Source organism: Corvus hawaiiensis, chromosome 20 (assembly GCF_020740725.1).
Source record: "Corvus hawaiiensis isolate bCorHaw1 chromosome 20, bCorHaw1.pri.cur, whole genome shotgun sequence".
Classification (NCBI taxonomy): Eukaryota; Metazoa; Chordata; class Aves; order Passeriformes; family Corvidae; genus Corvus; species Corvus hawaiiensis.
This window is the reverse complement of record NC_063232.1, coordinates 4,637,319-4,661,584: the sequence shown is the minus strand read 5'-3', so window position 1 is coordinate 4,661,584 and position 24,266 is coordinate 4,637,319. Positions and strand designations below refer to the sequence as shown.

The window sequence follows — 24,266 nt, the reverse complement described above, 5'->3', positions numbered from 1 at the left end:
GACGGGGCCGCGCGGGGACTCACGTGGGCGGCGAGAGGGAGGGACGGGATGGGACCGGGCCCGACCCCCGGGAAAGGAGCCCCGGGAAAGGAGCCCCGGGGCAGGGAGGGACGAACAGCGGGGTTGGTGCCCGTAGCGCCGCGGGGCAATGAGGGGCGGGAGCCAGAGCCGTTCGTTCAGCGGTTTATTGGTTGGTTCTTTTGTACAGGTATTTACACAGAGAGGGGGGACGGGGCTCGGCCGCGCTCCGGGAAGGGTCCCGAGGGATGAAGCACTTGGGGAAAGGCCCTGCCCAGCCTCTGGCATCGCGCCCAGGCCCCAGGGCAGGTCGGCGCTGCTCCCTCCGCAAAGCCTGATGGAGTGGAAACATTCCTACCGTGCCCCGGCCCGTCTGCTACCGGCAGCGCCGTGACCTCGGTCTTGCCAATCATTATCCAGCCAGGAATGTCTGTTCCTGGGCACAGGCCACAGCACAGTACCCAGCCGCGATGGGACATCACCCCAAACAACGCAGCAGAGCCCCTGCCCCCGCATCACTCCATCCCTTAGGGATGCAGCTCTCCGCTGGTTACGGGAAGCATTAGGGCCACAACACCCCAGGAACGCGGGTGAGGGGCAAAGTTAAACATTCACGGGGGTGCTGCAATTGCCAGTAAAGCTGAAGCAGCCCGAGGAGGAGGCAGGGCAGCTGCTACTCCCATCCCGACTGAGCAACTGCATGGGAAGGGAAAAGCAGGTTCCTAGAGGTTCCTGCTGCCTCTGAAGTTGAGGCATCTTCCCACCTCTTCCTCCTGAGAGGAAATCAGCAAGAGAGCAGCAATGGGGGGTTGTCAGCTGTGAACTGGTCTTTAGGGATCCTTTCCTACCCCTAAAAGCAGACTGGCTGTTTAGACCTTTGAAACTCTAAATACGAGCATGTACTACCTGAGAGGAAGGAAGACACAAAATTAGACTGGTGACAGATGAACACTGCAGTGATTAAGTCTCTCTGTACAGGAATCCACTGGCTGTGGGACAGCATGAGAGTCTCTCCCAAAGGCTGTTTTTGTCCATTAGCCAAGACAGCCCACAGCACTGCCACAGCTCTGCCTTGCAGAGCCAAAGGCAAAGAGGCTGCTCAGAGGAGTCTCCAGGGAAGAGGGAATAACTGAGATACATCTTAATCAAGGAAAACATCCCGTGAGTTAGTTATGCCTTGTCATTTAAGCAAGACTAGGGGAAGGAGGAAGGTTGGAAACTTTCTTTCCTAAGGTTATCACAAAGCCAAATACTTCTGCCTCTGAAACACCCTGAAGTCTGGAAACCCAGGGACAGCCAGAAGGGTCCCACACCATGGAGGCTGATGATCCTTGCAATCCTCAGAGCTGCTGAGAGCTGCTCTGGCTTTCCCACACGTCCATATGTTGTCATCTTCCAGGGATTTCACTGACCTGCACAGTCCTGCAGGGCCCTCCAGACACAGGCTACCAAAAAAATCACAACCTGCCAAGCAGAGCAAGCACAAGCAGAAAGCCAAGCACTGCCTCACTGGCTGACAGCATTCCAGGTGAAAACAAGCATTCCTGTCAAGCTGAAACCACCAAGGAAATATGGATGGAGCCACAGTGTGAGCAGGGAAGAACCCTCCAGCAGCTGAGATGGAAATCCCTGCAGCAAAGCAAAGCCCTGGCAGGGGAAGAGCTCCCTTCAGCTCTCCTGTACCATCACAACACAGAGCCTGGTGCTCTGCACACACAGGACACCGTGACAGCACCTGCTCAGCACCATCTGTCACCCACTTTGTCCCCTCTGCACCCTCTTCTCTAAAAAAACCAGGGTTTGTATCACAGCACAAAGCCCAGACAAGCTGTGTGACGAGCAGTGCAGCTCACAGGGTGCTCCAACCCTGGCTGAATCCCAAAAAGCAGCTTCACTGCAGGAAAGCTGAGCTCACATTCCTGTTCCCTAAAGGAAGAGCAGCTCCTTCTGAAGCAGCAAGAACTCTGGGCTGACTCCACACGGGAGGGAGCAACAAGCTGGGACCGGCTGGATGCAAAGGCATGGCCTTGGTTTAGGAAGGAAGACTGGTTGCAACTGGAAGGGCCAGTTTATTAGAGAAACCTCACATTGCAGAGAAGTCACAACACATTGGAAAGGGTCCAGGCCTGCTGAGGGGGAGCCAGTCTTCTGCAGCAGCACAGATCTAAATCCCCCAAGCCCAGCAGGTGCCACAGAGGGAAAGGTTACCTGTAACACAGCTTATGTTTTACAAGCAGCCTGAGAGAGCCAGTAGTAAAGTTCCAAAAAAAGCCTCCCTGTCAGACAACAGTTAAAACAAAAATGGTTTAAAATGTTTAAAAGCTCCGTGTTCTTGGCTGCAGCATAAAGAGGCAAAGGTCTACAACACACACAGGCCTCCGTGGGTCTGGGCACTCGCTCTGATCTACCAGTGAAGGCCGGAGGGAGGGGTCTTCTCATCTTTGTTGCTTTCCAGGGAAAAGGGTGGGATTCGGACATCAAAGTGGGAGCCATCAGGCCTCTCAAATCGAAAAGTGCCCCTGCAAAAATAATGGCAGAGATCACGCTGAGGCCAGGGACAGACACACCTAGGAAGGATGAGCAAGAAGGTAAGACCTGAGCTCTTGCATATCCTCAGGGTCCATCTGCAAGGCTGGTCCAGCAGCAAGGACATGGCTCAGCTGCAGAACATCTGCTGCCAAGATGACTCACTTATGGAGGACTCCTGGGCAGTTTTACATCACATCACCAACACATTTCCTGCACAAAGCTGTGATGATTGCAGCCCACAGGAGTCAAGCACCCTCCACGCACCTGCAGCAGTGTTTACACAACTCCCACTCCCCAGGAGACAGAGCCATCTGAGCTATTTTTACAAGCTGGTTACACGTTAACTCAGATTTGTATTTCTTAGCAGGAGCTCCACTGGTTGTGTATGACATGAAGAAATCCCCTCAGATGTAATTTAGAATAGCTTCGGCTTTGCACGTCAGAAATGAACCTGCCTGTCCTGGTACAACCATTTGTTTGCTGCTCTCAACTACAGACAACTGTACTGCAGAACATGACATGGGCAAGAGGGTTGTGGAGATAAATTAACAGGTTCTCAGGACAGAGAAGACACAACTGAACACCAGAAGTCAAGCTGAGCAGCTTTTGAGCTGCAGAACCTTTGTCTCTTTCTCGCCAGGATGTATGCAGAGAGGGAAGAACTACCTCTGGATAAAACCATCTGGTTTTATCTCCCCAGGGCATCCATTCGGGCAACTCAAAACGCTTCACATGGCAAACATGGTATTCCCTGTATGCAAAGAGCTGCTCTCCTGCTTTTCCCAACTCAAAGGCAGCTTAACTCTGAAGGAGATTTACTTAAAAAATGCAGGAAGACCTGTCATACAGAAGGCAAGAGGTGGCTGTGCAATCCTTGTCCACACAGAGGTGGCACTAAATAAGCCAAAAGGCAAATAAAGGGAAACTGCTTTAACCCCGAGGCACAAGAAAATAACAGCTCAGCTGGGCATTTCCCTCCCTGCACTTACAGAAGAAGAGACTTAAACACCAGTTAGACTGAAGGCCTTATCTGGTCTAAACTGGGAAAACCCCTGCATGCCAACGCCTGACACAGAAGTGCACAGGGATGGAGTTAAAGCCCAATCCTCTCCCAAGAGAGGGACACCAGAGCACACACCCCTGCTGCTGAGGGAATGATCAGCACAAGGCCTCGGCTCTTGCACCCAGGACCAAAAGGGAGAACTGCTTCATGTCTTTAAATCCAGTCTAGCACAGACCACAGCAGGAGGATACATTATCCTGGAACCTCTCCTGGTGCAGAGAACCAACAGATCATCTTAACACTAACTGGGATACAGCTATAGAAAAGCTCACCAAATTTTAGCTACCATATATGCCCTTGTCCAGTCCACTTCCACCCAGCTTTCAGCCACAACCCCAGGCAGCAAACTGCACCCCAGCTCGCTGCTGGGGGATCCTACAGCCAAAACACTGTACAGCAGCAATAAGGGCTTCTTACCACATGTGACCACTGGATGCCTGCAGGGAGACGTGGCTGCTGTACTGAAATGCTGGCTGTTCTTTGGACAAAACTGGCTCCTGAGAAGACAAGAGACCACTGGGCATCAGCAATCTTAACATTCTACCCCAGACAGGCATCAAGAGGAAATTTATACAGCAGGGGAAAAAAAAGAAACAACCACAGACCCACAGCCCAGCACCACTGCCAATTACACAGCAAACTGAGTAGTGCCAGAATCCCGTTATTATTCCAGTTTTCCCATCACCAGTCATTTAGGATCATTCTCCAATACTCAGTGTGAAGTTTCAGTTCATGCAAACAACAGATGAAAAGCTCACGTGACTTTCTTCATTGCTGGTTTCCCACTCCATCTATTTCCAGTGCCCACTAAGCAATTTACTGGCCAATCCACCCAAGCAAGCGAGAGGACTCCAGCAAAGGGCCATGCTTCCCCGAAAAAAAGCTGTGTGGTACCTACCCTTCCTACAACCCCACGGCCCCGGACTGTTTCCAAGGTGCCAGACAAGCTGAATATCCTCCAGTGTCGCTCTCGGAGCTGCACTACTTCACTGTCCAGGTTCTCCAGGCGAATACAGTAGCGCCACTGGACAGAAGAAAGACTCTTATCAAGAGCTGGAATCAGCTGCAACCAGTTGATAACCCACAGCTGATGCTGGGAAACAGTTTCCAGGCAAGGGCTACTCTCCCTCAGAGCTTATCACACAGCAGTGATGCCACAGCAAATAAACTCCTTCCCTTTAGCTGTTCCATGACACAAAAGGCACTTACCCAGTAGACATGGGAATTCTGGGCTTCCTGTCAAGAGAAACAAAAGACTTTAGCAGCTGCCCTTGAACACGTGGTGCCAAAAACCTCTTCAGCTGTCAGCACAGCACCAGCACAGGGGCTCTCACTCTGTGCCAGGGTGACGCAGACAACTCACATGAGCACAGACAGCTGCTCTCCGAGGCCTTCCATCAGCAGAGCCTGGCACTGGCTGTGCTCTAAAGTAATCATGAGGTGGGAGATTTGCAAGGATCCCGTGACAACCCAGGGTTCATCTCCATGTTAATTATGCACTTTCTACAGATCTAGAAACACCCCTTTCCTGGCCTTCGGGCACCTGTTTTAGGACAAACATCAGCTGGACTCCACAAAAGTTGCAAATCCACACCAAAATGTGCACCTGCCACAGCTCAGGCTCCCCATCAGCCGTGCTCAGAAATCAAACTGCTGTGGGAATTCCCAGCTCTCCCACTCAGGAGTCTGTTGGAGCCGCATTATTTTGTATGGTCCACGTGGAGTTCTGTGCTATAAAGAGCACATGGTTATCAGCTAAACCCAGAAGGCTTTAGCCAAACCCTCTAAGCCAAACTAGAGGCAGGAAACAGGCAGGCAACCCCAGCTCATCACTGGGCAGGATAACAGACGTGTCTGTTGTTACAGAGCAGATGGCCCCAGTGCCACCTCACGTGACTGAGGCAGTAACAGGACCAATTCACAAGCCTTCCTAAATATCTTGCTAGCACCGTTGTGCAGAACATTACAGGTTATTTCTCATCCTACTGATAACCAGCAAAAGCCAATATGCAGGAGCTGTTCTCCAAAAATACATGACAAAACAATTTCATGTTTATACCCAGGAGAACGAAACTGCAACTGTGGTTAAATGTCACTTCTTCAGTATGCAGAAAGTACCTTCAGGCAGCAAACTGGTCTTACAAAAACATGCCAGTGAAGCAAATGGCAGAATGAACAGAGCAGGCCAGACTTACCCTCATGCCCATGTAGAAAGGGATGACGGTGACACGGATGTTCTCCGTGGTTTCTCGGTGCACATCCGAGAGCTCCAGCCAGGGGTGGTTCTTCTCCTGCCACGCACACAGAGTATCCCTTGCTACAAAAGGTGGGACTGTGGGGAGGGAAAGGTGAGGTTTCATGGGGAGAGGCAACACTGTAGCTGGAGTGCTCTTCCCTCAAAACAATTCCTTTCACATAGTTTAAAAAAATTCAAAGGCAGCTTCACTGTAACAAACCCCAAGGTAGATGTGATTTTTATACCATATCCAAGATGATGGGGTTTGGGTACTTGTTCTAGAGCACTGCAAGCACGTGGCTCTGAAGAATTCCCTGTGAAGCCAGAATTTACCTTTTGTTTGGTCGTACATGAGGAACCTCTCAAAGAGCTCATGCTGGATGGGCACTTGATCAGTGGAGCTGTAGGGAAGGATGTCTTCATGGCTTACATAGTCTAAACCTGAAAAAGAAACCCAAAAGCCATTGAACTTCCCCACCAAAGAGCAGCTCAGAAGTCTCCTGGCAGAAAAATTGATCACACTAGTGAGAAGTTAGGAAAAGGATTTTGGCAGCAGAAGCCAAAGCTAATATCACAACTGCAAGGAAGAATGGAGGAGACGTGCCAGGAATAACTCTTGGCAGTGTTCTCCTGTGAGATTTTTCATGGAGTGACTCCTCTGATAAACACACACTGCCCTGCAAAGTGCCTGCACTGCCCCAAAAGCACTCTGGGCAGGAAATGCCCAGGACAGGAATAAATCCAGCTGTCCTGGTGACAAAGTAGAACAGCCCATATGCAGCTTGGTATGGGATCTGTGACTCAAGAGCTCTGATTTAAATCAGACATGTCTGTGTCTGATCACAGAGTGCCCAGCTTCCAGCTATGCAAAGGGCTTCCTGTACTTTAGTCACTCTGTCATCTCCAGCACAGCCCTAAGCTATGGACAGATCCACTACAGAATGTCCTGCAGGAACTGCTGCTTCTCTGGCAGGAGTTGACCACTGATGACTTTTCTGACCTCACCTCACAACAGTCAGAGGCTGCAGGAGTTTTGCTCACCTGGGATGGCATAGAGGGCTCTGCTGTCATCATGATTTGCCAGGAACGTCACTGCTTCCGTCTGTGATCTCTGGGACTGAGAAACAGGGAGGTTTATGTCTTTCTGCGTGGATTGCTGCAGGACAGTTTCCAGTCATAGTTCAGTTCACTACTGGGGTTTATAAAGCACGTAATGTTTATTTCGTCGAACCAATTCACCTCAGAACTTCTCTCCATTTAATTCCTCTAGGCTAACTCTCCACTCAAACAAGCGAAGAGCATTTTCAGTGCTGCAGCCCACATTCCCAATGACCTGTGTGCAACAGTGTAGGAATGACACCAGGAAGAGGAAAGGAGGTTGGAAAGGGGAAACACGATCCAGAAAACAGCCACATGACCTTCCAGATGATCTTTCTCAGGGAAAAATATACCTTGAAGAATAAATTTATCCAAAAATCCTACCCAATCCAGTTAGCCACCAAAGCCATTTTCTTTCAGTGCCTGTCCCTCTGAACCACTCATGTAGGAGAAGATACTCAAGTTTCAATAGCAAGATTGCTCATTACTTACTATATGTGGACAATCCCGGGCATCTATTAACACCTGGTAGTAAGTGTGTGTTTTGCCCTTGACCTCTTTGGAACCATGGCCTGCCACATTCTCGCTCCTAAAGAGAAAAGCAGAACTCTGAGCTCAAGCACAGGATGGAAGCAAATTCTTGTTACCAGAACCAAGTACTCATAAACAATGATTTTTTTTTTTTTGAAGTCACATTTCACAGCCTGTAATCATTTGGTTGCACCCAAACCAAAGCCTCATCAGCCACCCACACAATGACAGACGAGCTGAGATGACCACGAGAGGTGTTTGGCACAGGCACAACAGCTCAGAGGTTCTTCCTGCTGGATCTAACTCAAAAAGGGATTTTTGTAGAATACAAAGTGACAGGAGCATGATTTTTTAATTGATTTTTATTTCCTTCACACACACACACTTTCACCCTTCATACTTCCATCCTATCTCTAATTAACACAAAATTAATACTCAGTACTTAATAATGAAGCATCTCCTCTTCAAGCACCTCTCCCAGTTTACACTCATACAAACAGACCCATTGCCCTCCTTAAAAACACTTGTTTACCCCAAAAAGGAAACTCACTACAAAACGTAAATGTAACAGTATGACAACATGAACCAGAATGAATCCTCAAATCCTTACTTTTCTGTGACAGGAGAAGCCACATCCCGATCATAAAGCCTGGCTTGCCAGGGAAACAGGACTATTCCTCGATAGCCAAACACACTGTGAAGGAAGAGCTGGAAGGAACAAATAATTACAGTTGAATCATTTTGAAAATCTGTTAACTGAGGTAAAACTACAAACATTTACAAAGGATTTAATGTGTGGGATGGGGATACAGGGACAATCACCACTGTGACTACCCAGAGCAGAAAGAAGGAACACAGTTTGGGATGAGAGGAGAAATCCATGTCATCTCTATCCTGTAGAAGGGAAGGACTAAACCAGTAATGCAGTAATAGAGCAGCAGAAAGGAGAGACTGCTCAGAAACAGATCTGAGAGCCTTAAGGACAGGAATTACAAGTGTAGTTGTTATTTCTCAAATTTAGTGGTTGTCTCTTTGAATTCCTGAGGGAGAAAACCCCAAAACAAGACCAGTAGAGTGAATGCCATTGTCCAGCAGTTGCGTTGTGCTGCAGATTCTTATCAACCTGCTATTGCCAGATGACTGACAAATTGCAGACACAGCACAGACAAGGAACACTGAACTGTGAAACTCCTGGCCTGCTGCTGCTGAGATTTTCCTTATGGGAAATCCTTTGGCTGCCCAATCCCTGTGGCACCAGCCTGCAGGGTCAGCTGTGCCCCACCCTGAACCACCTACCTGGCCTGTCTCATATTTGCCATGCTGCTTCGGGGCCTCAAACACCCCCACGGTCTCCAGCACTTTGCCCTCGGGACGGTTCCTTGGAGCAGAGAGGCAGCTTGGAGGGTTTGCAGGGGCTGAAGCAGCCCCCAGGCCAGGGGGACACTGCTCCCCACCTTGTGCCTCCCTCGGGTACCCCACAAGAGCCCCACTATGCACTGGGCTGCCCAATCTCACTCCCTCCTCTGCCCTCCACCCTTTGCCAGTCCCCCCTTTCCCAACTGCCCTGGATGCCCTCACACAGCTGTCCCTTCAGCCCAATCCCCCATATCTCTGCCCTGACAACCCCCCCAACTCTTTCACAGTCTTCCCCCAGTGACTCACCACCCCCCAACCCACACTCCAACTCCTTCCCAATCACCCTCATCCCCAAACACCCTCTCACAGCCTCCTAACTCCTTCCCAATTTTCCCCAACTACCCGCACCCCAAACACCTCCTGCGAGCCCTCACCCCCTCCCAATCACCCTCAAACACCCCCTCACCGCCTGTCTCCCCGAGCCCCCCCCAACAACCCCAACCCTGCGCCCCCCCCCAACCCCTCACAGGCCTCACCGCGACGAGAGGTGCCGCCGCGGCGGCAAAAGCAGCGGCAGCGGGAGCACCGCGGCTCCCCCGGGGCCCAGGGCCCGCAGGTGGCGGGCGGGGGGCGGCTCCCAGAGCGGGGCCGGCCCGCGGGCCCGGGCCCGGGCCCGGCCCAGAGCCGCCGCCACGTACCGCCGCGCCGCGCCGCCCGACATCCCACCGCCCGCGGCCCACAGTGCCCCGCGCGGCCCGCGCCGCTCCGCCCCGCCCCGCCCCCCGCGCGCGCCGCTCCGCCCCACCCCGCCGTCTCTATGGTTCCTCCCACCCCCATCCCTCGGTCGCCCCGGCAACGCCGGCCGGGCCCAACATGGCGTCGTCGTTGCGAGCCGGGCCGCGGCTGCGGCGGGCGGTGCGGGCCGGAGAGCTGGCAGCGCTGCCCGCTGGGCTGCGGGATGAGCTGGAGGCGGAGCTGGAGGCGGCGCTGGCGGCGGATGGAGAGCTGGTGCCTTTCAGCCTGCTGCGGAGGCTGCACGCCGCGCTGAGGGAGGCAGGTAGGCCGCGCTGCGCCGGGGCGCCGTGGTCGCACCGTGACCGCCCCGATCACACCGTGACCGCCCCGTCCCCCGCCCGCAGGGTCCCCGCTGCACCTACACGAGCTGCTGGAAGGATGCGAGATCCACCTGCCCGAGGTGCCGGTGCCGCCGCGGGTAAGGGAGGGCCGGGCAGGAGTCGCGGGAGGAGGCGGCGGCGGCTCCCGGCCCTCACGGTGGGTCTGTGCCTTCCCCAGAACCCCGAGCTGGTGGCCCGGCTGGAGCGGATCAAGGCTAAGCTGGCACACGAGGAGTACCAGCGGATGACCCGCAACATCACCGGGCAGGTGAGGGGCTGCTGCGGTGCCTGCTGCCGGGATTCATCCCTCAAACACCTGAGAGCAAAGGAGATTTTCCCCTTTGAGTGAGTGCAGTGGAGAGGGGATGTGGCAGGCACTGGAGGTAAACACACCGGGGACAACAGATGCGGTGTTGAGGACAGAGGTAGGACAGGGTTAACAGGGTGGTGAATTAGACAATACCGAGTTTTGGGAACTGCTCACTGTGCCAAAGATCTCAGGTTCTGTTCTGGGAGACTGAGCACATGCCATAAATGTTTGACAGGGAGCATCTGTGCTGGTTAAATTTTTGTCATAGTTTTAAAATTGCCTCATTCATGTCAAGGTAAAAGCTGAAAATACAGGATAACGTGTGGGCACTCATTCTTTCCTGGGAGAGCTGGGATCTTCTGGCTGGGTGACTGCTCAGACAAGTCAGCATCCCTTTCTGCTGGCATTCCTTGTGATCCCATTCTGTCCTTCCACACTGTACCTGGCATCCATGTGCACATTAACTCTCATGGGAAGATCTGCTTTGCTCTCTGCTGAGCTTGACCGCTCCAGGTTTGACCTGGTCTGGTGCAAGGTGTCCCTGCTCATGGCAGGGATGGTCTTTAAGGTCCCTTCCAGGACAAACCATGCTGTGATCTATAATCTGGGATGGTTTTACCAGAGCTTGTGCAAAATCTCAGAGAAACCTGTGTGCTGTGAAACTGCTGCTCCCCCACAGCCCACCCACCCAGTACCAGGGCACCCCAAAACCTCACAGTCTTGGCGACAGGACAGGGCATTGGCATTGCTTTTATTCTGCACATACAGTAGTAATGTTATTACTAACATTAAAATACAAGCGATCACAAGCTGTTTCAATCCCTTCTTTCAGGAGATGAACGGGCCATTGGCTGAATTTGGGAGGCAAGGTGAGTGTCTTCCTGTCCTGTTGGCACAAGCCAGGTCAGGCATGGGAATTGTTCCATCTCCAGCTGGTAACAGCCCTTCCCTCTTGGAATATCTCACCAGAAGGTTTTCATGCACTAAAGTGTTCCTTGAATGAAGGAGCCTCTTGGTCATTCTTACCAATATTTCTGGAGGCACCAAGCGTGTGACTCCTCCAGGATTACACATCCCAGCTGAGGTAGCCCCAATCACACCTTGTCCCCAGCCCTACTCCCCAACCTTATGTAAAATCAATCACTTTACCCTTCTCTCCACCAGTTCGCTCCGTGAAAGCCGTTGTCATCACCATCTTCAACTTCATTGTCACCGTGGTGGCCGCCTTTGCCTGCACGTACCTGGGCAGCCAGTACGTCTTCGCAGAGACAGCGGCGGTGAGCAAGGCCCCAGAGCCCCCTGGCAGCCCCTCTGTGCTGGCCAGGCCGGACCCCCAGGGTCACCCCTCTCTCTTTTGTGTCCCCAGCGTGTCCTGTCAGCCGTCATTGTGGCCTCAGTGGTGGGCTTGGCCGAGCTGTATGTGATGGTGCGGACCCTCGAAGGGGACCTTGGCAAGCTATGACCATGAACTGCAGGCTTCGTGCTGGAGGCTTTTTGTCCTCCCCAGGAGCTGCTAATTTGGGACAGGTTTTCTCCTGTCTGTACCTGTTCCTGCTGTGGGAAGACTGCTGCACTCCTCAGGCTCGTCCTTTGCTTCCTGCTCCTGAAATGAATCATGGGTTGGAAATCCCAGAGCTGTGGAACAGGAGAGGCAATGGCTGTGGACTCTGACCACTCCAGCAGGGAGAGAGGCATCAGTTCCTGCCATCTCTGTTTTCCTGGGAAGTTCCTGTCCTTTTATTCTGGAAATAAATAACACTGTGTGTTCATAACCTTCTTCCTGCATGTCAGGAGATGTCTGTTGGTGTGAGAAACATTGATGTGGCATCTAACACACTGCAGAGATGTGAATCTTCCCTCTCCCTCTGCATCCTGCATCCTGCTCCATCTCCTGTCCAAACCTTCCTCTGCCTGCACAGTGAGGGATGCGTGGTGCTCCCAACCCCCTGCCATAGGGTGCCCAGATTCTGGACATAGGCAAGGAACACCGCTCAACATTGAGCCCAGGGGTTTCTCAGGTGCCATGGGGCAGAGCAGAGCCAGCTCGGTGCACCCACAGCGGGGAGGGGACACCCACGTCAGGCCCTGGGGACCCGGACACCTGCCGGGTGGGCGCTCTGCCAGGGCTGGACACAGTGATTAATGCTCTGATGGCAGCTAAGCCCCTCTGGAAACACGGTTTAATATCCGACCCAGGGAGATCTGCCGGCACCTGCGAACGTGCCTGCGGATTAGGGGCGGCCGCGCCACAATCATCCGTGGATACGGCCTCAGATTAAGGTATTTTTTCCAAAAGATTAGTCGGTATTAGAGGGGTGATGGGGAGCTGCCCCTGCTGCGGCCGCACCGGCATTTAGGATATTGGATGACATCTTCGGAGCCTTCGGGACCGGCAGTAATTCCACACCCTAATGAAATCGTGGCGCTAATCCGGGGGGGGGGGGGGGCCGCGGTGCCAGGAGGGTCCCTAGAACACGGGGGTCCTTGCCACGGCTACGGTTCGCCCAGGTTGGTGATGGCCGCGCTGTAGATGAGGTCGGAGATGGAGCCCAGCGAGGTGGGGAGGCCCCGAGCGGGGCTGTGGGATCCCGGCGGCGGCATGGCAGGGGCCGGGCCCGGGGTGCTGCTGTCGGGGGGTGCCGCGGGGGGACCCCGCTCCCCGGGCGGCGGCAGCGGCGGTAGCGGCGGCGGCTCGGGCTTGGCGCTGCGGATCCTGCGGGCGCGGCGGTTCTGGAACCACACCTGGGACGGCGAGGGGAGCCATGAGACACCGACAGCGCCCCGACGGGGTGGCCCCGCGGAGGACAAGGAACCCCAGCCCCGAGAGGGAAGGAGGAAGGGGTGGAGGGGAGGGTCCCGCCTGCCCTCACCTGGATCTTGGCCTCGGGCAGCTGGGTGAGCTCGGCCAGGCGCTCCCGGGTGGCGATGTCCGGGTAGGGCACGGCGGCGAAGGCCCGCTCCAGCTCGGACAGCTGCCCCCGGCTGAACGTGGTCCGCCGCCGCTTCCGCGGCCCCCCCGGGCAGGGACAGGGGCAGGGGCACGGCCCCGGAACGCCGCCCCCCCCCGCCGCCCGCCCGCCGCCCGGCCCGCCCGCCCCGTCGGGGAAGCGGAGCAGCGGCTGCGGGGCGCGGGAGGTGCCCGGGGCCGCGCTCATCCTGCCCGGCTCCCCCGGTCCTGCCGCCGCCCCGGCTTTTATCCCCCCCGGGTCCCCCCCGGCGGGCTAGGACCGCCCCGAGCGGGCGGTGCTGTCCCCCCCCAGCCCTTCCCAAGGGCTCCCGGGGCCGGTCCCAGCTCTGCGCCCCCGATGGTAGCGCCCCGAGAGTCCCGACTGACTCGGGGAGGGTCTCCCCCAGCATCCCAGAGGACCAGGACCCCCACCAGCTGCTCGTACAGGTCTCCCCCGCGCCGCCGTCGGGGCACGGTGGGGCCCGTGAGGATCCCAGGGCTCGGGTACCCACCTGCCACCCGCCCCCTGCGTCCCCTGCCCCGGCTCCCCGCCCTCCTCCGCTCGTCCCCCGCCGTGCGACCGCCGCTCTCCCGCAGGGCTGGCACCGGTCAATGTTTAACCGGAGCGGTGGTACCGGTTGCGCGGGGCAGCCGGGGCCGGCTGCCGGTGGCTCCCGCGGGACCGGCCGGGCGCTGCGGGCACCCCGAGCACCGGGTGCTGGGGGGCGCATGGAACAAGAGGGGGAACGGGGCGGGCACCCCCAGCCGGACCCCCGGCCCAGAACACTCCCACGAGGCCAGGAGAGACCGTAAGTTGTCGGGGAGGCGGAGGAGACAGAGGCCAGCCCGTCCTGGAGCAGCCGGACTTGGGCAGTGACTGCCCGACTGATACAGGCAGCGGGGGGCGGCACCCCAAAAAGGCTGGGGGGGACAGGACCGTCCTTCTGCGGCGACATGGCGGGGACCCTGAGCTCTGTCCCCCGCCAGGCCTCAGGGCACAGTGGAGGTGGGAGGACGGTGCGAGCACAGCATGACCAAGGGTCCCTCTACCCCAGCCCCCGGGGTGTCCGCGGGAAGCCCCCCCAGCTGGGGGGCACCCACCACCCTGCTGCCCTCTGTTCCCCAAAGGAGCCCTGGAGAAGAGCGGGAGGGCCCCGTGCAGGGCAGAGAGACGCGCCTGAGAGTGGTGCTAAGGTAAGAGGAGGCGAAAGGGCTCAGGGACGCGGCAGGAACCTCCCTGCCTGGGGCAAGGTCACGGCAGGGCTCCCCAGGGTCCCCATGTAGCGACACCTCTGTGTCCCTGTCCACCCCCACCATTAGGGTCCGGCCACTGACCTGCACAGAGACGCGGCGAGGTGACCGGCAGGTTGTGCACAGCCTCGGTGACGGCGCCGTCCACGTAAGTGTCACCTCCCCGCCGGGGTGTGGGCAGGGGGAAGGGGTGCGGCACCCCCTGAGCCGCCGCTGTCCCCACGGCCAGGTAAGCGCGGCCAGGCACGATGCCACCTTTGGCTTCAGCGCCGTGTTCGATGCCGGCGCCTCGCAGGAGGCTGTGTTCGAAGGCAGCGGGATGAGGCAGCTGGTGGAGCTGGCCATAGACGGGTGAGTGCCGGAGAGCTCCCCGCGGACCCCAGCCCCTCATCCAGCCCACGCCGGGCCTTTCCGGCGCGTTTGCACTGCCGGGGCTGTGTCGGGAGGTGGCATCCCTGTGCCACCGCCTGGGGCCGTGCCTGACGCTCCGCATCCTCCCCAGCTTCTCCTGCACCGTCTTTGCCTTCGGGCAGACCGGCTCGGGGAAGACCTACACCCTGATGGGACCCCTCGCCCAGGTACAACGCTGTCCCCTCCATTTGACCTGATCCTGGTGGTGGGATGGGCTCTTCCCTCCCGGTCGTAGGCTCTGGGAGCAGGTGTGTGCCCGATGTGCCCGCTCACCGTGCTGGCGTCTCCGCAGAGCGAGACCCAGCCGGCAGCCCCGGCCCTGCTGGGGCTGATGCAGAGGTCCTTCACCTGCCTCCTGGAGCAGAGCCGGAGCCGTGGCTCTGCCCTGGCTCTCAGTGCTTCCTACCTGGAGATCTACAACGAACAGGTAAGTGCCTGCGCAGCCGCCCAGTCCGGGCCTGCTGGCACCCTGTGCCCCGCTCCCCCGGTGCCTTCCTTCTGCCATATCCCCAGGTCCGGGACCTGCTGAGCCCGGGGCCACCGTGTGCCCTGCCGCTGCGGTGGAGCAAAACCCGCGGCTTCTATGTGGAGAACCAGCTCAGTGTGGAATTCGAGAGCCTGGAGACCATCGTCAGCCTACTCCTGCAAGGTGCTGAGCCACGGGCACAGGGCTGGACGTGTGCAGGGGCTGCTCGACCCGGTATGGGGGGATTCAGCCCCCCGCAGACTGTCCCCAGGGCTGGTGGGGCGCTGATGGCAGCCAAAACCAGCAGCTTCTCGTTCTGCTGCAGAGCCAAGGCCGGCTCGCGTCTGGCAGGGGGTGGAGGGCAGTGGATGCTGTGTGGTGTGGGGCAGGGATTTGGGGTGTCATGCAATCAGTTCCTCCCCCGGCAGGATCCCAGAGGCGCCGGACCTCGGCACATGCCCTCAACAGGCACTCGAGCCGCAGCCACGCCCTTCTGACCATCCACATCCACAGCCGAGCCGTGAGCGCACATCCTGTTCCAGGGGAGGGCTGGGGGGGGGGGGGGGGTCAGGGCTCATCGCGGGGCTGCAAACAGGTCATGCTCTCCTCAAGGGTACATTGGTGGGGCTGGAGTGAGCAGCAGGGAGTCCCATTCAAGACCCAGCGGTCGGGACACTGCTGTGGGCCGTGGGGAAGGGGTGACGGGGGCCAAAGCATCACCTCCCCAACTCGGGTCCCCCAGGCCAGCGCCTGCCCCAGCAAGCAGGGCACGCTGTGCTTCGTGGACCTGGCTGGCAGCGAGCGGGTGAAGGAGACCGGCTCCAGCGGGGAGCTCTCCGTGGAGGCCAACAGCATCAACCGCAGCCTCCTGGCGCTGGGTAAGAGCTGGGGGACCCGCCCTGGGAGCCCTGTTGGCCCCCACCGGAGCCCTGTCACATCCTTTGTGGCTTCCGGCAGGACACTGCATCTCCCTGTTGGCCAAACCCCGAGGGAAGAGAACGCACATCCCCTACCGGGACAGCAAGCTCACCCGGCTGCTGGCCCGCTCCCTGGGCGGCTCGGGCATCACCCTGATGGTAAAACCATGGGGGAAGCTGGGCAGGGATCTCACCCCGTGGAGGGGAGGGCTGGAAAAAGATGGTGACCCTCTGGATGACAGCTCACCTGCAGCTCTTCCTCGTTGGCAGGTCGCCTGCATCTCCCCGTCCTCACGATGCCTCTCAGAGACACTGAGCACGCTGCATTACGCCAGCCGTGCCCGGAGGGTCACCACCAGACCCTTGGCCAACAGGGTATCACAGACAGGGAACCCGTCTGAGCCCCTCTGCCCCCTGCTGGGACCCGCCGGACCCATCCCTTTATCCACCCACCCCTCCCAGGTGTCCCGGGAGAAGCTGCTGCAAACCTTGGAGCAAGAAATCCATGCCCTGCAGCTGGAAAACCTCTCCCTGCGCCAGCAGCTGTGCCTGCCCAGGGTGCCAGTGGGGAGCACAGAGGTCCCAGGGAACCCTCCAAAAGCATGGTCGGGCTTGGGAGGCAGGTATGGCCCCGCAGGGCAGCTCCCACCCGAGGGAACCCCAGCCTGGCCCAGCCTCTACGGTCTCCTGCGGGACTTCGTGGTGGAGAACGAGCAGATGAGGTATGGGAGGCCTGTGTGGGACCCCTGAACAGGGGATCAAGGGGCTGGCAGGGCAGCCAGAGCCCCTGGCTGGGCAGCACCCTGCACCAACCAGCCTCCCTCAGGGAGTCTGTGGGGCTGGGCAGGGCTCCGAGGTTCTCTGGAGGCTGCCAGTGCCCTGCCCTGCTTCCTCACTGCTCCCCAGGCAGCCCCGTCTGTCCCTAGAGCCCAGTGGTGACATCCCAGTTGGCCCATCCCACAGAGCCACCCGCGGCTCCTGTGACAGCCAGCCCCTGCTCCGGAGTGCCCGCACCCCCCATGTCCACCCTGGCCACTCAGTGAGGCACCGGCGGCCCGACACGACACCCACCTCTGTCCCCCAGCTGCCGGTGAGAGTGGGGGGCCTGGGGTCTGCAGTCATCCTGCCCACAGCAGGGTGAGGATGCACACATCACCCACCCTCTCTTGCAGAAGCTCCCTCCTGCCTCCAGCCATCCCAGCTGCCCAGGGTGCCCACAGTGCTGCCCCAGGCCAGCTGATGTCACCATGTCCCAGGTACAGCCCCAGGGGTCTCTTTGGAGGAGGTGGCACAGGTGTGGCACGGGGGTGGCACAGCCACCATGACCGCTCTGCTCACCCCCAGGTGCTGCCAGTGCTCCCCATGCCACAGCCAGTCCCCCCCGAGGGAAGTGCTGGTGTTCTGCCACCCGGACAGGAGGACATGGCTCTGGCCGGCTCCCATCAGTCCCACAGGCACTCCCAGCTGCACCAGAGGAAGCGGTGAGTCATTCCTTGGGCATCAGCTGCAGCTCAGGAATTCCCTGGAGTTTCAGGGGGTGGTGGGACAGTAGGTCAGGGTTTATTCATCTGTTCTCACGGCAGGAGTCGTGACAGGAGCAGGAGCTTGTCTCAGCAGCACCTGCTCCACCGGGAGCTGCCAGGCCCTGAGCGCGTTCCCAGCCCCGAGGGGAGGGTCATCCCTTCGGCACCGCCGTGGCCAGGATTGCCAGAGCTTAGAGGTGAGTGGGGCAGTGGTGGGAGACCAGGCAGGGCCTTGGATGGGCACCCATCCCCAGCACAGCCACTCACACGTGGGGCTGTGCACTGACCCGGGGGGAGATGGAGACCTGACCCTGCTGCTCCCCGCTGGCAGCTGCCGGCACTGTCCCTCTCCTCCAGTGGGAAGAGGCACTGGACTGGCTGGCGGAGCAGATCTGAGCTGCCACAGGCACACCATGGATGGGGCCAGCATCGGGGATATGGCACAGACTGGGGGGACAACCACAGCCCTCGGGGACACGGGATCTTGGACTGCAAGGACTGCGCAAACCATGGAACAGACAGTTGGATGGACGGAGAAACAGAGCTCTCCAGCCTGCATGGCTCTCACAGTTTATTTCTGTCTAGCTGAGGCTGTGCTGCTGGTGGCTCTGGGGATCCCATCAGGTGCTCTCCTCCCCGGGCTGGGGGCAGTCCAGCCAGTACTGGGCGATGGAGCGGGGATAGCGTGGCCGCGCCAGGTCCACGCGCTTGGTGCGCAGGTTGACACGGTAGTACTTGTCTGGGGGAAAGGGGACATGGCTGCCAGGACTGTCCTCAGCTCTGGGGAGCTGCCAGCACCTTCCCACTGCATCCCAGAGCTCGGGGACATTGCAGAGAGAGAGGAGCCCTCCCCATGCCCCGGCAGCCCTGGTCCCGCATCATTCCTGGCTCCTGCTGGGCCAGACTCACCTCCGACAAAGAAGTAGACACTCTGGACCATCTCACATGTGGAGCCCGACAGCCCATCGCTTTCAACACCTGCTGAGTCGGGGTCATTTTGCAGCCAGCTCCAGAATCCCAAATTCAGTGACCGGTGGTGGTTGTATCTCTTGCGCTGGCGGCGAGACTTCCTCCTGCGGGGCTGCTGGGAGGCCACGTAGAGCCGGCCGGCCATGGCAGCGTCCAGCCGGCCGGGCACCCCCCGCCAGTCCCGGCTGATGTACCACGGGCCGTTCGCCCCAGCTGGAAAAGGAGCAGAGGGCGAGTGAGAGGGGCAGCAGTGTGTGGGGTGAGCTGAGCCGCCAGCACCTGCTCTGAGACCCACAGGAATGCTCCAAAGGATCCCAGCCTGGATGGGATGTGTGACAGTGACACAGGCCAGGCAGAGCCAAGAGCAGCCCTCCACCCCACTTTTGGCTGGGATCAGCTTTGTGCTGCTGAGCCCCCCTTCTCCTCCTCTCCATCTTTCATTCCCCTTGCCCAGGGCTGGGGTTTTCCTGTGGCATCTCCAGCTGCAGTGATAATAAACAGTCCCCAGCAGTGACACTGTGGTGTGAGGTGGCTGGTGATGGGCTCGGTAATGTGCGTGGGAATTGGGGTTCTGTGGGAGGTGCAGCTGTGGCCTAGGGGGTTCCTGTGCATGGCCTGGGCAGGACACGATGGCTCCAGGTATTGCTCCCTCCCTCCTCCCTGGCTGTCTGCATCCTTCATGCCCTGTCAGTGCCCGCTGTATTGGTACCCGCCAGCCCTTTCCCCCGGGGGCTGGCCCAGCCCTTACGCATCCTGCTGCCAAAGAGGAGCTGGAAAACATCCTCCCAGCTGTCCCGGTTCATGAAGGCGTAGTGCTTGAAGACCGTGGAGGGGGAGGACTTCTCGCAGTCGGCCTGCGTGGGCTGCTGGGCAAAGTCGTAGGACCAGTAGTACTTGTCTAGGAGAGGATGAGCAGGGCGTTAGTGGGGGACAAGCACTGCAGGGGGAGCAGCAGAGGGGTGTCCTGCCTGTGCCCAGTGGTGCCAGGCTCTGCCAGGAGGAAAGGGGCTGCCCCCTCTTACCCTTGAAGAAATAGACTCTCTCATTGCCATGGTAGCTGTGGGCGGGGAGGGCGAACGCCGCATCCACGTTGTTCGGGATGCCCTCAAAGCCCTCGGAGATGTCCCGTGGGTACCCAGGGTCCAGGGCTCCGTCATCAAAGCGCCAGTACTGGGTGCCCTGGGGGGTGGGGGACAGAGAGGGGTTACGGGTGCAACATCCCCCAGCCATGTGTCTGCCAGGAGGAGCAAGTGGATGCTGGGGAGCCCCATCACGAGGCTGTGGCTGCTTGGGGTCCCAGAACAGCCACGGCGATTTGGGGTATCTGGCAACCACTGTGTGTGTGGGTGCATGGGAGGTGCCATTAGGGGATATAGGGTGGGTTGTGCTGGCCACCCTCGGAGTACCCCTGCAGCTCACCTTGAAGAGGTAAGTCTTGCCCTGGCAGTTGATGCGTGTGAAGGCTGCATCGATGGGGCCCTCAATGCCCCAGACGTCACTGATGAGCTTGGGGTAGCCAGGCTTCACGCTGCTCTTGTCCAGCTCGTAGAAGTACTTCCCTGGGGAGAGAGGAGAGGTGGGGGCAGCAGGAGAGACTGCAGACACCAGCATGGGGTGACAGCGTGGCAGCGTGTCCCACGTGCCTGGGGAAGGTCCCCAAAGTACCTCGGAAAGCGTAAAGGGAACCGTTCTTCAGGTCGGTGAAAGCATCAAAAGGTTTCCCGCTGCACAGCTCCTCAGGCTCCTCGGGCCCGTCTGGGGTGGTGCCAGGCAGCTCTGGCAGTGTCTCCTCAGGGTTTGGCTTGCTCTCTGGCGTGGTCTCCACCAGCACTGGGACCGTGGGCAGCTCTGTGGGGTCTGCCACGGGCACCTCGTCCGTGACGAATTCGACAGTGAGGTTGTAGTCCAGGTAATCGTCCTCCGGCAAGGCAAAGACATCTCCCCGGGTCACTGCAGGAGGGAGAAGGTTGGTTCCCACTGGGTTTGGGTGCAGGAGATGCTCCCTCCCAGGCAGTGCAGATTTATAGAATCATGGAATCGTTAAGGTTGGAAAAGCCCTCCAAGATCACCAAGTCCAAGATCACCTCCAAGATCACCAGCGCTGCCAACACTAAACCATGTCCCCAAGTGCCACAAGAACACTTTTTCCAGAACACTTCCAGGGATGGGGATTCCACCTGGGCAGCCTATTCCAATGCCTGACCACCCTTTCAGTGAATACATTTTTCCTACTGTCCAATCTATCCAAATAGCACAGATCCCACACTGCAGATGGCAATGAGCCAGCTCCCAACAACCCCTTGTGCTGCAGCAAATCCTGGTGCTGACTTCATCCTGCGGGCACGGGTGGGTGCAGAGCTGCCCCAGCACAGACCCTCTGAGCTCCACAGTGTGGGGCACCCACAGCCACCCCATTCCCTGGCCAGGAAGGTGGCCATGGGGACTGTACCTTTGGCTTTGCAGACGGTGGAGTAGTCGCTGCAGCAGCTCTGGTAGTACACACAGAGGGTGTCACATTGGCACTTGTGCCCTGCATCGAAGCCTTCTTCGCAGCGGCCCTCGCAGGAGTCTGCAAAAGCCACCCCACAGCTCAGGAGGAGTAATGTAGGGTGGGGCACTGGGGCCTGTGCCTCCCCCCCAGCCCAGCCCCAGGAGTGAAAACAAACTTGGGGATGCCCTGGTTGGGGGTACCCCACCTCTTCATGGTCAACTCCATCACCAGGGGTTTCAGAGGCTCCTTGCCCTGCTCCCACCCAGGTCCTGCTGGGATGGGAGCCACGGGCTAGGCTGTGCCATGGTCCCAGCTCCATGCTGGCAGCCCAACTGTGGGATGGGCAGGGATTTGCCAAGGCACCACTGACACCCATGCTGCCCCCATTGCTTTCTCCCCATGCTGCAGGGTACAGCCAGTGTGTCCACGGCCACCAGCCACTCCTTCCCCACCCTGCCCAGGCTGCCCAGCCCCTCCATCAGCCCAGGAGCTGCTCTTGCTCCATCCCCAAAGCACCTGGTGTGGAGTTGGCTGGCTAAAGCTCACCTTCTGCAGCATGGGTGGTGGCGAGCAGGGCCAGCACAAGGGCAGGGAAGAGCAGCCTCATCCTGTGTGTCCGGGAGCGCAGCCCTTCTGCGACTGTGCGGGCTGGAGCACGGCAGAGCCCCAGCATCCACTGTTTGCTCAGCCTGCCCCGGCAGGAGAAAGCAAACAGCCCAAGGTCAGAACAGGGGAAAAGGGGCAGAGATGATCTCCCACTCAGCTTTCCCCACAGTCCTGGTGTGTTTGGGGGGGACAGGACTCCCCACGCTCAGAGGCAGCTCATCCCCAGCCCTGGTGCAGGTCGGGCACTGTTCAGAGAGTGGGGAGGGACAGCAGGCCAGAGCCAGGAACCAGTTTTGAGGTCCTGCCACACTCGTTCCATAACATCCCTCATGGTGTAAAATCTCCCAGCTGCCTCCCAGCCTGGTCTTGGCAAGACAAAAACCCAAATGAGGTGGGATGGGGGAGCGATGCTCAGAGGATAAAGGCAAAAGCCCCGGGCTTACGTTTGCCCAAAATGTCACCATTTTGGAGGGCTTATTCTCGGGATTTCAGCTTTCTCAATGTCAAGGCTGGGAACAGACCTGGGGAGCCCCAAGGCACGGTGGTTTGGGATGGGGAAGGTGCCACCTCTGTGCACGGGAACCAGAGGCCAGAGGTGAGTGGCCGGGGGCAGGAGCCCTCTGCACTTTCACTGCAGAAGGCAAACAAAAGCCTGTGTATTTTGCTCCCGTCATTCCCCTTCCAACCAATCTTTTCAGTTACTAATTAATGTCGACTCAGCTCTTTTGGCAGTTCCTGATAAACTCTGGGATGTTTATTTAATCAGGGGCAAGGAGCAAATACAGATGACGCTGCAGCAATTCTGCCTCTTCTGTCTCTGCTGGGACAGGAGCTCCATGGGATCTGTCCCAGCCCTTGGGCAGGAGTGGTGCAGCTTTGGGCTTTAAGTGATGCAAGATTTTGGGGGAGAGAAACCCGAGCAGGGTGCCCACTTCCCCAGGGGTCTTTCCTCTGCCAGCTCAGACACAGGCAGTTCCTGGCATCGTCTGCTCCTGGCATCTTGCTGGAAAGAGCTTTGATTGGTTTTGAGACAGGCATTTCCACCTGGAAGCCCTGGGGAGCTGAGGGCAGCTACCAGCCACGGGCTTGTGGGGCAGAACTTCTGCAGCCCTCACCCCACTCCTTGTCCCCTGGCCTCAGCTATGGCAGGGCTGGCATTGTCCCCAAGTGCCAGCACTACGGCTTCATCCCATCCCTGTTGAACCAATCCTGGGGGGCAACAGCCCTGGGAGGGTTCAGGCTTGCGGGAGGCTCTGGGGGAGAAGGGCTGGGCACTGTTTGAGCTGCTTTGGCTGATCAGCTAAGACAAAGCTCCCTCCTGCTGCTCCAGGCTCCCAACCAGCGGCCACAGACCCATGAAGGCTCAGCGAGCCCTTCTCTGCCAGGAGGAGATCCCAGGAGAGGGGTTGGTTGGATAAAGTGGCCCCGGGGAGATCCTGCAGCCAAGGGCTGAGCAGAGCCAGTGGGGAGAACTGGGGAAATGCGACTGATCCCCCAGGACAAGCCTGGGAACCGCTGCAGTTCCAGAGCCCAGGCTGCTGGGTCTGGAAATCCCTCCCAAAAAGCAAAGCAAAGCAAAACTAAAAGCAAAGCAAAGCAAAGCTCTCTGGGCTAGTCAGGACAAGCCCAAGGGAATGGTTTGAATTCTGCTGCCCCCGGGCAGCAAACCCCTCTGCTGCTCTGCACTGCAACGGCCCGTATGGTTACCCCTGATTAACAATCATTTATCAGGAAAATCCTTACTGGTTCTGCGCCGAGCTTCTCCCGCAGTTTTGTGCTGCTCGGGATGCCTTGTTTGCCGAGCTTCCCTGTGGGATGATGTCTCTTTCCTCTGTCTGTCCCTTCGTAGCGGATTCAGAGAGGATTAAGAGCGACTCTGTCACATCCAAACATCAACCTGAATTTAAGGCTCAGGCTGACCTGGCAACAACCTGGTTTTGGAGCCAAGGATTTAAGCTGCTCCTCCCAGCACATCCGAGAAATGCCCAAAGCATTTAAGCATTTCTGCCCTGAGCACGTCTGGCCTGGAAAAAAGAAAACAAAAGAGACCCAGGCTGCCTCTGCTCTTTCTTTTATCATGCAAATCTCGAGCCCACCCAGAAGAGCTGCTCTGAATTTCCTCCAAGCAGTGGGTATTTTCCCCCTGCTGATACCAAACGGGTTCAAAACACTGTGCCAGGGTGGTCACAACCTCACCGTGACCACCACGGTGCCCGGTCCCCTTTGCCTCCACCCTGTGCCCCCTGGCTGGTCACAGAGGGTCCTGAAGAGATGTGCTGCAAAATCAGCGTGGGGGTCCCTGCCTGCCATGGAAGCGACACCGCAGCAGCAGCTCGAGCACAATGGGGGGATTTTGGCCCTGGGGACAGCTGGACAAGCCCCAGCTCAGGAGGGACAAGGGGGGGCTGTGGAATAGAATAGTTTGAGTT

General features: G+C 58.2%; 5 protein-coding genes across 5 annotated transcripts; 2 read left to right on the top strand and 3 right to left on the bottom strand.

The window, feature by feature from the left end:
* Positions 1-171: 171 nt before the first annotated feature.
* Positions 172-9,552, bottom strand: POLDIP2 (DNA polymerase delta interacting protein 2). The gene is made up of 11 exons (XM_048324789.1): positions 9,368-9,552; positions 8,772-8,853; positions 8,086-8,183; positions 7,437-7,533; positions 6,888-6,963; positions 6,180-6,287; positions 5,806-5,942; positions 4,820-4,846; positions 4,509-4,634; positions 4,028-4,107; positions 172-2,537 (listed from the first exon to the last, which is right to left on the bottom strand). The coding sequence occupies exons 1-11, from the start codon at positions 9,550-9,552 to the stop codon at positions 2,423-2,425; spliced, it is 1,131 nt and encodes a 376-aa protein (XP_048180746.1). The 3' UTR covers positions 172-2,422.
* A 113-nt stretch (positions 9,553-9,665) lies between these two features.
* On the top strand, positions 9,666-12,033 carry TMEM199 (transmembrane protein 199). The gene is made up of 6 exons (XM_048324945.1): positions 9,666-9,888; positions 9,971-10,044; positions 10,125-10,214; positions 11,089-11,125; positions 11,421-11,533; positions 11,623-12,033. Exons 1-6 carry the CDS (start codon positions 9,705-9,707, stop codon positions 11,716-11,718), a joined length of 594 nt encoding a protein of 197 aa, XP_048180902.1. The 5' UTR covers positions 9,666-9,704; the 3' UTR covers positions 11,719-12,033.
* Positions 10,989-13,411, bottom strand: SEBOX (SEBOX homeobox). The gene is made up of 2 exons (XM_048325036.1): positions 13,127-13,411; positions 10,989-12,998 (listed from the first exon to the last, which is right to left on the bottom strand). Exons 1-2 carry the CDS (start codon positions 13,409-13,411, stop codon positions 12,750-12,752), a joined length of 534 nt encoding a protein of 177 aa, XP_048180993.1. The 3' UTR covers positions 10,989-12,749.
* Positions 13,412-13,939: 528 nt separating this feature from the next.
* Positions 13,940-19,256, top strand: LOC125336304 (kinesin-like protein KIF12). The gene is given in 17 exon segments (XM_048324698.1): positions 13,940-14,292; positions 14,294-14,397; positions 14,524-14,602; positions 14,684-14,805; positions 14,957-15,032; positions 15,158-15,292; positions 15,379-15,514; positions 15,760-15,851; positions 16,074-16,209; positions 16,289-16,407; positions 16,519-16,623; positions 16,711-16,970; positions 17,155-17,338; positions 17,421-17,504; positions 17,593-17,729; positions 17,832-17,968; positions 18,103-19,256. Coding segments are annotated over 17 exon segments (2,106 nt in total). The 5' UTR covers positions 13,940-14,157; the 3' UTR covers positions 18,168-19,256.
* VTN (vitronectin) lies at positions 18,326-23,813 on the bottom strand. Its single transcript, XM_048324699.1, has 9 exons — positions 23,581-23,813; positions 21,778-21,920; positions 21,190-21,309; positions 20,406-20,690; positions 20,160-20,299; positions 19,763-19,919; positions 19,489-19,638; positions 18,681-18,953; positions 18,326-18,510 (listed from the first exon to the last, which is right to left on the bottom strand). Exons 2-9 carry the CDS (start codon positions 21,902-21,904, stop codon positions 18,392-18,394), a joined length of 1,371 nt encoding a protein of 456 aa, XP_048180656.1. The 5' UTR covers positions 21,905-21,920; positions 23,581-23,813; the 3' UTR covers positions 18,326-18,391.
* Between the last annotated feature and the right edge of the window lie 453 nt (positions 23,814-24,266).